This window comes from Pseudonaja textilis, chromosome 1 (genome assembly GCF_049901715.1).
Source record: "Pseudonaja textilis isolate UNSWEBS1 chromosome 1, rPseTex1.2, whole genome shotgun sequence".
Classification (NCBI taxonomy): Eukaryota; Metazoa; Chordata; class Lepidosauria; order Squamata; family Elapidae; genus Pseudonaja; species Pseudonaja textilis.
This window is the reverse complement of record NC_141990.1, coordinates 293,179,014-293,191,266: the sequence shown is the minus strand read 5'-3', so window position 1 is coordinate 293,191,266 and position 12,253 is coordinate 293,179,014. Positions and strand designations below refer to the sequence as shown.

Genomic DNA, 12,253 nt, shown 5'->3' with positions numbered 1-12,253 from the left:
GGAACAAAAAAGAAAAGAAAAATGTTGCTTCCAAAACTGCAGAGATTACATAAGGCAGTCAGTAGAAGTTAACAATTATTTGAAGGAAGGAAAAAATGCAGGTTATTGTAAACCTACTAAATTCCTTGTAGAATCTAAGGAATGATCATTTGGAAGAGCTTTGGAATTTCTCTCCAATTTCTTCTAAGGCTAGGGAATTTTTGAATTATTTTTTCAGTTGGTGCCTAGGTATTATGAACTGTTTATTCCTCTGGGGGTTTTTTGTTTCTTTGTTTGCTTGGGTTTTTTTTTAGGCTTTGCAATGACTTATTTATTTCTGTAAATTAATTGTACACTACTGTTTGTTTAATAAAATATAATAAATATATTTATAGAGATTTATAATAAAAACTATATCACACAATTAAAAACAGCATGTCAAAATTTTGAAAAAGGGTTGTGTAAAATATATTAGAAAAGTAACACATTCAATAGTAAAATAACCGCAATATATTAATTATTAAAAGGCTTGGTAGAATAAAGATAACTTTGCCTAGTACAAAAAAGATGAAAATTGGGCAAATGCATACTGGTAAAGAAAGTATTTCAAAGTTGGGTCTGTGTGTATGTGTGATGAATGATCCACTCGCAGGTAGCCACTCAACACACCTAAGTATGGGAAGGCATCTGAAGTGGCTTTGGAAGATGATTTGGGAGCTTGCTCTCAGACTTTGCACACATGTCAAAGGTTGCCTGTAACAGAATTCAAATCCCGACACACTCTCCACTATTATTAGTGCTTTATAAATCATTTCCTAACACACTGCCCTTGAGATATGGTTGGGTATAAAATTATGGGAAATACATCTCAAGGAAAAGTCTGGGGAAAGCCATTTACTACACCATTCAGAACTCAATTACTGCCATCATCACTCCATCCCAAAGCCTCAGCGCGGATCCTGTTCCATCATTTCAATGGTTAGCACGCTTAGTCTGGTAGAGAGTTATAGTTTGCATAATAGAAATGTATAAAATGATACATAGTATATAGAAAGTGCATGTATGGAATCTGCAATCACAAGTTGCAGTGCTGTATGACTTTCAGTGCCAACTATGAGGAAATGCAAGTTGCTATTTCATCTCATTCTATTGTAAGCTCCCCATAGGATTACAGCCATATGACTGGCTACAGTGGCACCAAGATGAAAGGTTAGACAGACCTTTGGTTTCATCCAGCATGCATCCTCCTATGTGACTGAGACTTCTAAATACTCCTATTTTAATTAATAGATTGTTTATTATGTCAAGAAGAAGACCTCCTGGAAAGTTCCTCATGGCAAGAATGCATAAAGGGGATTTCTGCTGTAATTATTTTTTATATAATTCATTCCACATCATATTGCACAAAGCCAATACAAATCTTCATAATAAATACAATTCCTCATATAATTTTGCTATTCACATATGTGCAGATGGTTAATTTATCAAAATGGTTAAGTTAAATATCCATTTCTGACACCTAGATATCAAAATTTGATATAGGAACATTTCAAGGCTTAAATTATCCTAATGCTTCCATTCTATTGTTGAAGTCCCAGAGTTTTCTTGGCAGATAACCGCAGTTAAGCATCTGCTCTCTAAATGTGCCAGAATCAATCAAACTGTAGGATCTTCAGTGAAATGGGACACATTTGTATTTTTACAGAGTCAAAATATGTAATAAAAGAATATTGTAATTAGGAGGTAGAGATTTCCTATTTTATAGCCAGTGTATCTTCAGTTCATTTTTCTTGATGATCTGGAAAGCTTGACATCCACTTAGCACATTTTTCTTATATTGCAGCTGAGTCAAAATGATAGATTTCTTTATTCAAAGTATTGTATACATTAATAGCATAACAGTGGACTATGAGTGGTCCTTGGTGCTCTCTGAGCTTGGCTGTTTTCTTGCAGATATTTTATTACTCAAACTAGGTAACATCATCAGAGCTAGTAAGGAATGGGGTTTGCTCTCTTGTAGCTTGCCCTGTCCGTGCGGTGGGAATAGTCTTGGAGGTTCTTTGGTTGGGCTGTTTACCACTAGCTTGTTTGGCAGTTCCTTGATTGGGGTATTGCTTATTTCCAGGGTTGGGATTCTACCAGTTCGCACCTATTTGCTAGAACCGGTTGTTAACATTCTAAGCAGTTTGGAGAACCGGTTGTTAGAAGAAATTACTGGACTAATCCTGTAAGGAAGGCAGGAAGGAAACATTCTGGTGTTGCTTACAGAAACTGCCTCTCCATTAACTCTTATTACATTCTTGGCAGGACTAGACTTCCTGTCTCAGGAACGTCTCTGGAGGTTTTTTTCCCTCCTTTGCTGGTACTTTGCTTGTGTGGAGTAACCATTCAAAGTTACTATGGCACTGAAAAAAGTGACTTGTGACCATTTTTCACATTTACGACTGTTGCAGCATCCCCACAGTCATGAGAGGCCAGGTGAGGAGATGCGTGCCTCGATGTGAGTGATATTGAGTTGGCCACACCCAGCCAGTCACATGACCACCAAGCCATGCCCACCACCTAAGCCATGCCCACAGAACCAGTTGTTAAAAAATTTGAATCCCACCCCTGCTTATTTCCTCATTGTTGGTCTGATGTTAATCTTGGACTTAATCTATGCTCATCTGGGTGCTGATTGCTGGTAGAAAAATATGTTGGTTTTGTTCCCTTTTTGGCTTGTTGATTATCTCTTTTGCCCACTATGCACATGTTGTTTATGTCTATGTGTGTATTGTTGGCTAATTTGTCAACATGTCAGGCTTCTAAAAATTCCCTAGTGTTTTTGGACTTGGCTTGATCTAGGATAGTTACAGTTTCCTAACTGAAACTATAGTTAACTCTGTCCATATGTTATGAAATTAAAGAGTTTTCATAATGTCTTCTGGCTGCTAGCTAATGTTCATGGATGCGTTCTATGTGTTCATGGATGTGGTTCATACAGTGGAGTGTACTCTCCTAAAAGGTAGCAATGGTTTCCAAGGAGGATGAATATAATTTATAATGCTATCAATGGCTATCAATCATAAAGATATAGTGCTCTATCACTAGAGATTTTAAAGAAAAGATTGGATAGCCATTTGACTGGAATTGTATAGGCTCTCCTGCTTGAGCAGCATGTTGAACTAGAAAACCTTCAAGGTTCTTTCCAACTCTGTTATTTTGTATTCTGTATATTACATTGGCAACAATTTTCCTATTGTACTATTTCTTTGGGAACAGTGACAGAATGGCTATCATGTCATGCTTTCAGGCCTCCTAAGCATCTAACTGACAAGTATAAATTATGAACGGATTCAGTATGGCCCTCATTTTATCTAGAAACACTAACCAGTTTTAAACAAAATATGTATAAATTAGCCATTCAAAGAGAAATAGCTCTTCCATAAACATTATTAGTTATCTTGCTGACATGGTGTCATGAGGTTTCTTTTCTATACTGGGAGTTTTTAGAATACCAATTCCATACAGCAAGCAACCACTGACTACTCTGTGGGAAAAGAACATAAAAAATACAGCAAGCAACCACTGACTACTCTGTGGGAAAAGAACAGACAAAAATAAATATATATATTAACGTATATTGTCTGTAAATAAAAATTAAAAACATTAATGACAATGGTATAAACAAGAATTATAATATCCATTAACAATGTGCATAAATATGAAGATGTCTAGGATAATCAGATAATAAACACCAATCAGTAACATCCTAACACAAATAAATTAAATTCACAACATGGCACCCATCTCACAATAATAATACAGTAATATATCACTATTAAACATCAATGGTTATCAAGAAGATGGCATTCAAGTTGCCCAAGGTCCTCAAAAACAATTCAATTTTCATTATTTCTGGAAGGCTGTCAGAGTTAGGGAGAAATCTAATCATTAAAGAAAAGTCATACTATAATATCAGAGCCATGACAGAGAGACATCACTTGTTGGCTTAAATCAAGGGTCTTCAAACTTGTGGACTTCAACTCCCAGCATTCCTGAGCTAACATGACTGGAGGAGGAATTCTGGGAGTTGACATTCACAAGTCTTAAAGCTGTAAAGTTTGAAGACCCCTGGCTTAAATCCTCCTTATTATATAGAAATGCATGATCCCCAAGAATTTCTTCCATAATGATTAAACTGAACAATCTAGTTCTGAGTGAAGAAGGTGAGTGAAGAAGGTGGGCCTGAAAATTATTTGGCATCAAGCCATGTAGAGCTCTATAAAACAATACCAGTAGTTCAAATTGTGATTTAAAAGCTTATTAAGGGAATCAGCACCAAAGTAATGTTCTCTTTGAATGCCCTATCTGAGGGTTTCTCAACCTGGGCCACTTTAAGATGTGTTAACTCTGCAAGTTACACATCTTAAAGTGGCTACTTTTGAGAAACTCTGGCCTATCCTATGCTCCCCTGACCCATCGCTACAGAAATTTGCTTACCCTTCCCATTCCTGTGTAGCCTATCCCCACAAAGCAGGTCCCAGTTCCACTCAAAACCTCGTTTCACCATCTCGCCTTCATTTTTTGCAATGTGGAATACTTACCAGTGTCCCATGTGCTAATATTATGAGGAGCACTAGATTGATGTTCCAGCTGCCTCTTCATCAACTGATTCATGGTCAGTGCTCCCAAAGAACCTCTTTTCATCTGTCGGAATTGAGCTGCAAGTCAGAAATTAATATATTGTATGATTTCAGTATTATTTACTGATTATTTACAATTACCTATACCCAGCTTGTTCTTCAAAATAAACTTTTCTACTCCATAATATAGCTCCTCATACATTCAACCAATGGGTTGGCATTCAGTGAAGTGTGCTCAGAAGGGGATGACGATTGTCGAACAGATCTACAATTGTAACTGCAATTGTATTTCTGTCCCCCAATTTGCTCTAGTTTATGAGGACAACCTTTGGACCCACGGGGCATCTTACTGATGAATGTCACACTGAAAATATTTAAAATACATTTTTTGTATAAAGGGCTCAAGACTGACTCAGACTTCCATCCTTCCGAGTTTGGTAAAATAATGATCCAGATTGTTAGGAGCAATATTATGCTGCTGTTGTGAACCATTCAGAGAGTGCTGTAAAAGCACTATGGAGTGGTATATAAGTCTAAGTGCTATTGCTATTGCCTTTATTTCAATCTTTAGCACTCTAAAGAAATGTGAGGTGGATTCTGTGGTTGAATTGTTAAATAGATTAAAATTCCATTTCCAATTGATGTGATTTTTCATTTTAAAAATGTTTGCCAACATCAAATTAGAGAATAACATAACTTTCTTCTCTAGGGCTATGCTTAAAACCAGTTTATTACACACAGAATTTCCCAGCAAAGTGCAGCAATTAAAATTTTAGAACAGACATTCCTGCCTAGTGCATAAATTGTTGCCAAAAACAGAGGAAATTGGTTGTTGTTTTTTTCTTATTTTATTTATTTAAAATATTTATATAGCTGCCTATCCTCCAAGCAACTCTTGACAGTTCCCAAGCTAAAGTTAAAACAATATATAAAATCACATTAAAACTATAAAACTAAAACAGTTTAAAATATTATAAACAACAAAGGCCAGGCACCAAGTCAACCTTCTAAAGTGTCAATATACAATCTTACAAAATTTTAGCTTTTACAGTGGAAATTAAACCCTTCCAGGTACTTTCTTCTTGCATGAAAGCACTAACTTTGAAAATTACTATATTTATCTCATTTCTTAAGGAAAAGTTTGATTTTAAATATTGGAGTTTGGGGGCAGGTAGAATTATTGAAAAAATCTCATTACCATTTAAAAACCTATAAAGTATATACAGATTTCTGATTAAATTGTTTTCTCCACAAAACATTTTATTCTTATTTTATTTTTACCTATTTTATTATATTATTGTTATCATTTTTTCTTATTAGTTATTTCTAAAAATGATTTGCAAGTCTATTCTTGCTATGCTACTTTAATATGATTTACATGGCCCTGAAAATGTAGACGGGATTTTCTCTTCCTAAGCATCTCACATTTAATCAAGTAGAAAATATCAATGTTCACTGTGGTTACAATTCAGTACAAGCAGGATAAACAGGAAAATGATTTAAAACAGGAAAAGGATTCTAAAGTGAAGAAAATTGAACTAAATGCAACAAGAAAATCTATTGGTTTTCCTGAATGATATAGAATTGGTGGAAACTTAAAGGGTACTGCGTGCTTTCCAAATTTATACCAGATTGAGTGAGATCCTAGTATCTGACACTGGTCTGGATTAGGAAAAACCTAAAAGGATAGATTGTGAACCCGGAAAGAAGCAGAGACTGTATATTTGAACCTGTATGTAAACCCCAACCTTCCTGGGAACCAGGTCTTCTGCCCATGGACAGAATTCCCTTTTGCAAAAGCTTCATAATAAAGCCCTTATATATTGTTCATATATATTGTTCACTGTTGTGTCTCCAGTGTCTCCTGAATGGTTGGTTTTTATTCACGATTGGCACAACTGAACTTCAACTTGCAGAATTGTATGTGTAATTATTGAAATGCAGCTATTCTACATCATTACTTATGAAAAGTACATTTATCTAAAGATTGTATTCTGATAAAAAGATAGATGATGATAGCCTTCAGAAGTTGTGGGTGCCGTCTTCAAAAATTGTAGGTGTGCCATCAGCGGAGACTTTCATAAAGAGATTGGACAACCATTTGCTGAAATGGTATAGGGTCTCTGAGGTTCCTTCCAACTCTTTTATTCTGTGTTCATGAATGATAATATAAAATGACTCCTAAACCCTTTAATCTTCTGTAAATATAAACCTCATTATGATCGAATGCCAACTCCATTCTGATACTTTTAGAATTAATTAACACAATACACACATAAACATTTACGAGTGGAGAGAAGTAATGCACCAGATGGCAAAACATACTAAGAAGCACAAATGCAGTAAACATTGGTTTCTTTCCTCAAAGTCAGGGGAGAGCTTACTTGACATAGAAGAGTGGCTACTTATCTCTGGTACACCTGCGTCAAGTGTAGGAGCAGAAGATGACTCCCTTGGCATTTCTAAGGTTGAAAGTACTTTAGTTGATACATCTGCAAAAAGAAATATTGCTTGGAACTCAGAAGCTTTTGGGGGGCTTTTGAAATCAGAAAACAATTATTCATACACTGTCTTTTCTTTCCATTTTTCCCTTTTTTTTTTCTTCCTGATATTCCTTTTTATCACCTTGGCACTTAAAATAGAAATTTGGAGAAATGAGATACTTTGTGATGAGAAAACCATTTATTTTCCTTTGTATCGCACTGAAATTAGATTTACACATACATATGCTGGAGAATTATTTTCAATACACAGCTTTCTCCTATGTAAATGTTTAATTTCTACGCATCCCTACAAAGACAATTGTGAAATTACAAAATGCCACCTCACTTTTTTTCTAACACAGATTATAAGAAAAGAGGAATGGAGGAATGCAAATAGCACTTGGGCTTTCTAAAACACACAAACTCTGCCTTACTATGAAATCATATTTAATATACACAATTCACCATCATAATGGGTATGTTATCATCATGTATGTATACACTTTAATGCTCTGTTATATTTTCCTTACATCTCTAAAAGGCAGCATGTTAGAAAATGCTGCTATATGGGGGACTTCCAAGGCAGGTACAGGAACTGAAAATGTCTTGATGAAAGTGGAGCTGAGAATTGCAGTGAAGACGAAGAAAACAGTGAGTAGAATCTCTCCAGATAAGGAGAGGATGGGAGATCACTCACATGTGCTACGGACAACTACTCCTATGATGAGACTGCAGGACAGCAGTTTTGGGCTGTTTTGAGCACTGGGAGACGAAGAGATTAGCCATCTTGCTCACAACCATAGTGGAACCTTTTAAGGGACACTATGTTAACAAAACTCCTTTGTAATCATTCTCAGAAATTGCGTATTAGCCATCTTAAAGCTATTAGAGACCTTTGGAATGACAACTTTTAAAAGTCATTGGGTGAGTTTATCTTCAACTCTGAACAAAGAAAAAATAAATGTAAGCTTTAAAACTTTAAAAAATGAAATAAACAGCAAAAAGCTAAATAACCTTTATCTAAGAAAAAATATAAATGGATTAAGCATCCAGATAGATTTGGAGTATTGACTTTGACTATAAGATTTTAGAATTAACTGTTAAAAAATAAATAGCTTCTCATGGGAAAAACTTATTTTGGCTATCTTGACTATTATAAGCCATAACAAAGCAAGCTACTTTATGATTTTAGAAACCTGATGCTAGAAGAGACTAAAGATTCAAAACAAAAGGGAAAAACATACATCTCGACATCAGTTAAATATTAAAGGAGATCTTTTTAAAATGGAACCAGAAATTCGCAACTACAATATCTACACTGTTGATAATGATGTCTGCTTCTATGGATGTCCAAAAGTCATTAATGGAGGAATAACATATATAGAACAAATTTTAATTGTTAAGACAGAAAAGGTCTTAACAAAACTCCTTTGTAAGTGGAACTACAATAGGACAAGGTAATGATTTGGAAAAGGATGCTTTACTGGATATAAAAAAGAAACTGATGAAAATTAAAAAATCAAAAGAGAAATACAAATGATAAATCAAGAGAATGACCAAGAAAATGTTTTCTTACTGGATCTACAAAAGAGGCTTATTAAAGCCTTTAAGAAATCTATGTAATGGGATAAAGAAGACTTGAAGAGAATACAAATCCTATGACAATATTTCATTGAATTAAAGAGTAAGACTATAATAAGTAAAAGGAGGGAATATAAAGTACATTCATTTGATCAAAGTTAAAATTAGACATTTTGGACAAAGTTCTGTCTATCCTTTATGTACATTTTCTGACATCATAAACAATGTCTGATTTATACATTCCAATATCTGAACCATTTACCATGTGAATGCATCAGATGAGCCTCCATATTTCAACTGTTGTCTGAATGAAACTGGATCCTGCAGGCATTTGGATTACATGTGCATATTACTCCCATGTCCATATCGTAAATATCTTCAGGAACAATTGTTATTTGAGAAATATGGGGATACTGTAACAATGTTCATATGATGAGTAGAGCCAATTTTGCTGGGACAATTGGGATGTGGATGAGTGGTGGGATTCGGCCAATTCTCCCCAGTTCGGAAGAACGGGTTGTTAACTTTCTGAGCAGTTTGGTGAACTGGTTGTTGGAAGAAATCATTAAGGAAGAGAACCAGTTGTTAAATTATTTGAATCCCACCACCGATGTGGATAAAGTACTACAGCTACAATTCTAAATATATTTGACTACAGCTGTATAGTCAATGATTTAAGTCACAAAATTGAAGACACAAGATTCAAAGATATGATTGGAGCACTTTAGGAAAGCAAGCTGGGGGATACTGATGATGCTAATGCTGATGATGGTGATGATGACAATGACAATTAATCTTAAGCCTAGAATAACACTTGTCATCTACTTTGGTTAATACTGATTACTGCCATTCCATTCTTAGTCCAATATTCCTCTGGAAGAATTGTAGAATATATATGAAGAAATAAATAACCAAGTCTTTTTCAAATATTTTCAAGTTCCAGAAAAGTGGCAAATGGAAAATTTGAACAACCTACCATGAATCAACTCCTTTCCATGCCTTGCACAAAATCTTTACCGTTGAGGAAACGATTAAGCTTATAACAAAGAGAGCTCACTAGAAATAAATGATGGCTCACTAATCTTTCTACTTTCCCTTCTCTCCTAAAGGCTTTTGTTTAGCCAGATCAGAGGTCTCTAAACTTGGCAACTTTGAGACTTGTGGACTTGAACTCCCAGAATTCCTCAGCCAGCCATGCTGGCTGGGGAATTGTGGGAATTGAAGTCCACAAGTCTCAAAGTTGCCAAGTTTGGAGATCCCTGAGCTAGATCAGGGATGGGATTCTACAGGTTCGCACCTATTCGCTAGAACCAGTTGTTAACATTCTAAGCAGTTCAGAGAACCGGTTGTTAGAAGAAATTACTGGCCTAATCCTGTAAGGAAGGCAGGAAGGAAACATTCTGGTGTTGCTTACAGAAACTGCCTCTCTGTTAACCCTTATTACATTCTTGGCAGGACTAGACTTCCTGTCTCAGGAATATCTCTGGAGTTTTTCCCCCCTCCTTTGCTGGTACTTTGCTTGTGTGGAGTGACCATTTAAAGTTACAATGACACTGAAAAACTTATGACTTATGACCATTTTTCACACTTACAACTGTTGCAGCATCCCCACAGTCATGAGAGGCCAGGCGAGGAGAGGCATGCCTCGATGTGAGTGGCCATACCCAGCCAATAACATGACCGCCAATCCACGTCCACCCAGGCACATGACTACCAAGCCACGCCCACCACCCAAGCCACACCCACAGAACCGCTTGTTAAAAAATTTGAATCCCACCCATGAGCTAGATAGTTTGGTTAGAAAAGAGATCGGGAAGGAATCTTTCTGTGATCTTTACTCAGTTTCAATGTTTTCTATTTTTTATATTATAAATTGCTATTTTATAGTCACTTAATTTTGCTAGCCTCTTCTTCCTCAAAAAAAAAAAAAAAAACCCCAGTGTGATAATCAGATCATTTCATCATGGATAGGCAACCAGTATTGCTCACCTGTCTCTTTCTGTTCTCCCAACTTATCTAAGATGTTGAAGGAAATGTCCAGGTATTCTCTCTGGATGGCACTCACAGCAATCTTCCTCTGCTTTCTCTGTCTAGGAACTATTTGGATTTTAAATTCTGATTCTTCGGCTTCTTCCTCTTGCTTTGGTTCTGTACTTTGTTCTGTATCAGATTCTGCGCTGGCATCTGGCTTCTGACTTTCAGCTTGGCTATCAGAGTCCTCGGGGAGCTTAATAAAGACCATTTTCCGAGTTGAACTCGGAAAGGATCCAACAGGCTTCATATCTTCTATGCATAAATCAGAGTTATCATCAATGGACATCTCCGAGAGAGCGTATGATTTTTGTAGCGTATCCCGTTTTTGCTTTAGTGTCAGGGGGCTGCCAGGGGATATCCCTTCCGGCTTAGCTAGCTCATCAACACCCTTTTGACTTTCAGGGGTAGTTGGGGGAGTTTTGTCTTGTGCGAATGATACAAAATGACTCACTTCACAAGGAGTTACAACTTTGGAACAATCTTCAGTGCTAAATTGCACCAGCGGCGTTATGCTAAGACTGAGGATAGAAACACTGGTAGGACTTGATGGCAAGGAGGCAAGTGTCATCCTAGAATCAACGTCGCACAACTGACTTGTGAGATCAGTCTCTTCCTCATCACTTTCCACTATTCTCAGAGGAGGGAGGGGCTCAAAAACTAAAGAGTCACTATCTGAATTGGAAACAACGGACTGTTTTTCGGGCCCCGATGTTGAATCAGATGACAGATCTATGAGATCTAAGTCCTCCTTTGGAGGAGACATTTTAGATGGGGAATCTATGGTGACTTCATATGGTTCCATGCAGTTTAACCTGACTTCTGGTATAATAGGCCGTCGCCTTGTTTGACTTCTTCCCGGGACAGCTGGAATATTTTCCTTTTCTCCTGTATATTGTTCTTCTGTTTTGGTAGAAGGATTTTGCTGTGGTTGTCCATAATCATTCTGCCTCAGTGTGGTGTAAGTGGAAGCGGCAGGTGGTTTTTCTAAGTCACAGTGGTCTATGCATGATTTCCGACGGTGCTCGTCTAATGTAAACAACAGGGAGTCTGCGTTTCCTATGTCAAGAGATTTTTGTTTTAGAGAGCGCAGTTTCTTTTTCTGAATGCTTTCTTCTCTCATACAGCGCAGAATATTGTCTTGCAATATGCCAGTTTCTCTATATTCAGCCAGTTCTATTTCACCTAGAATAGAAAAAGCTGGTACTATTCCATTCAATGTGATTCTGAATTTCCATATTTAAGCTATATTGGCATTTTAGATAAAATCCCTGTTTATAATTTCAAGGCTACATTGAATGGATGCAGGTAATCCTCATCCTAATGAGATTTTCCAGAGTGACACATGAAACCAGTTAACAAGAACAAAATGGCAACATTAATACAGTAATTTTAATATTAATAACACCACGCTTAGCTTATCTTTTTTTACAGTTACTGATTCATGCCGCAGTTCATGATATCAATTCTGATAATATTTTCATTCATGGGAAGATTGTAAAAACAGAAAATCTAGTGAAGATTTCACTATGTTTAGCAGACTGGATAATTGAA

General features: G+C 36.3%; 1 protein-coding gene across 12 annotated transcripts in view; it reads right to left on the bottom strand.

The window, feature by feature from the left end:
* Positions 1-12,253, bottom strand: part of UNC79 (unc-79 subunit of NALCN channel complex) — a 133,872-nt gene that overhangs the window by 56,170 nt on the left and 65,449 nt on the right. For 9 of the 12 annotated variants that reach the window (XM_087922119.1, XM_087922124.1, XM_087922113.1 and 6 more), the window contains 3 exons: positions 10,658-11,884; positions 6,989-7,096; positions 4,566-4,682 (listed from right to left, as the gene is read on the bottom strand). In XM_087922119.1, coding sequence (XP_087778245.1) covers positions 4,566-4,682; positions 6,989-7,096; positions 10,658-11,884 — 1,452 coding nt within the window. The remainder of the gene's footprint in view (positions 1-4,565; positions 4,683-6,988; positions 7,097-10,657; positions 11,885-12,253) is intronic. The other 3 variants (XM_087922118.1, XM_087922121.1, XM_087922120.1) reach the window with 3 other exon arrangements.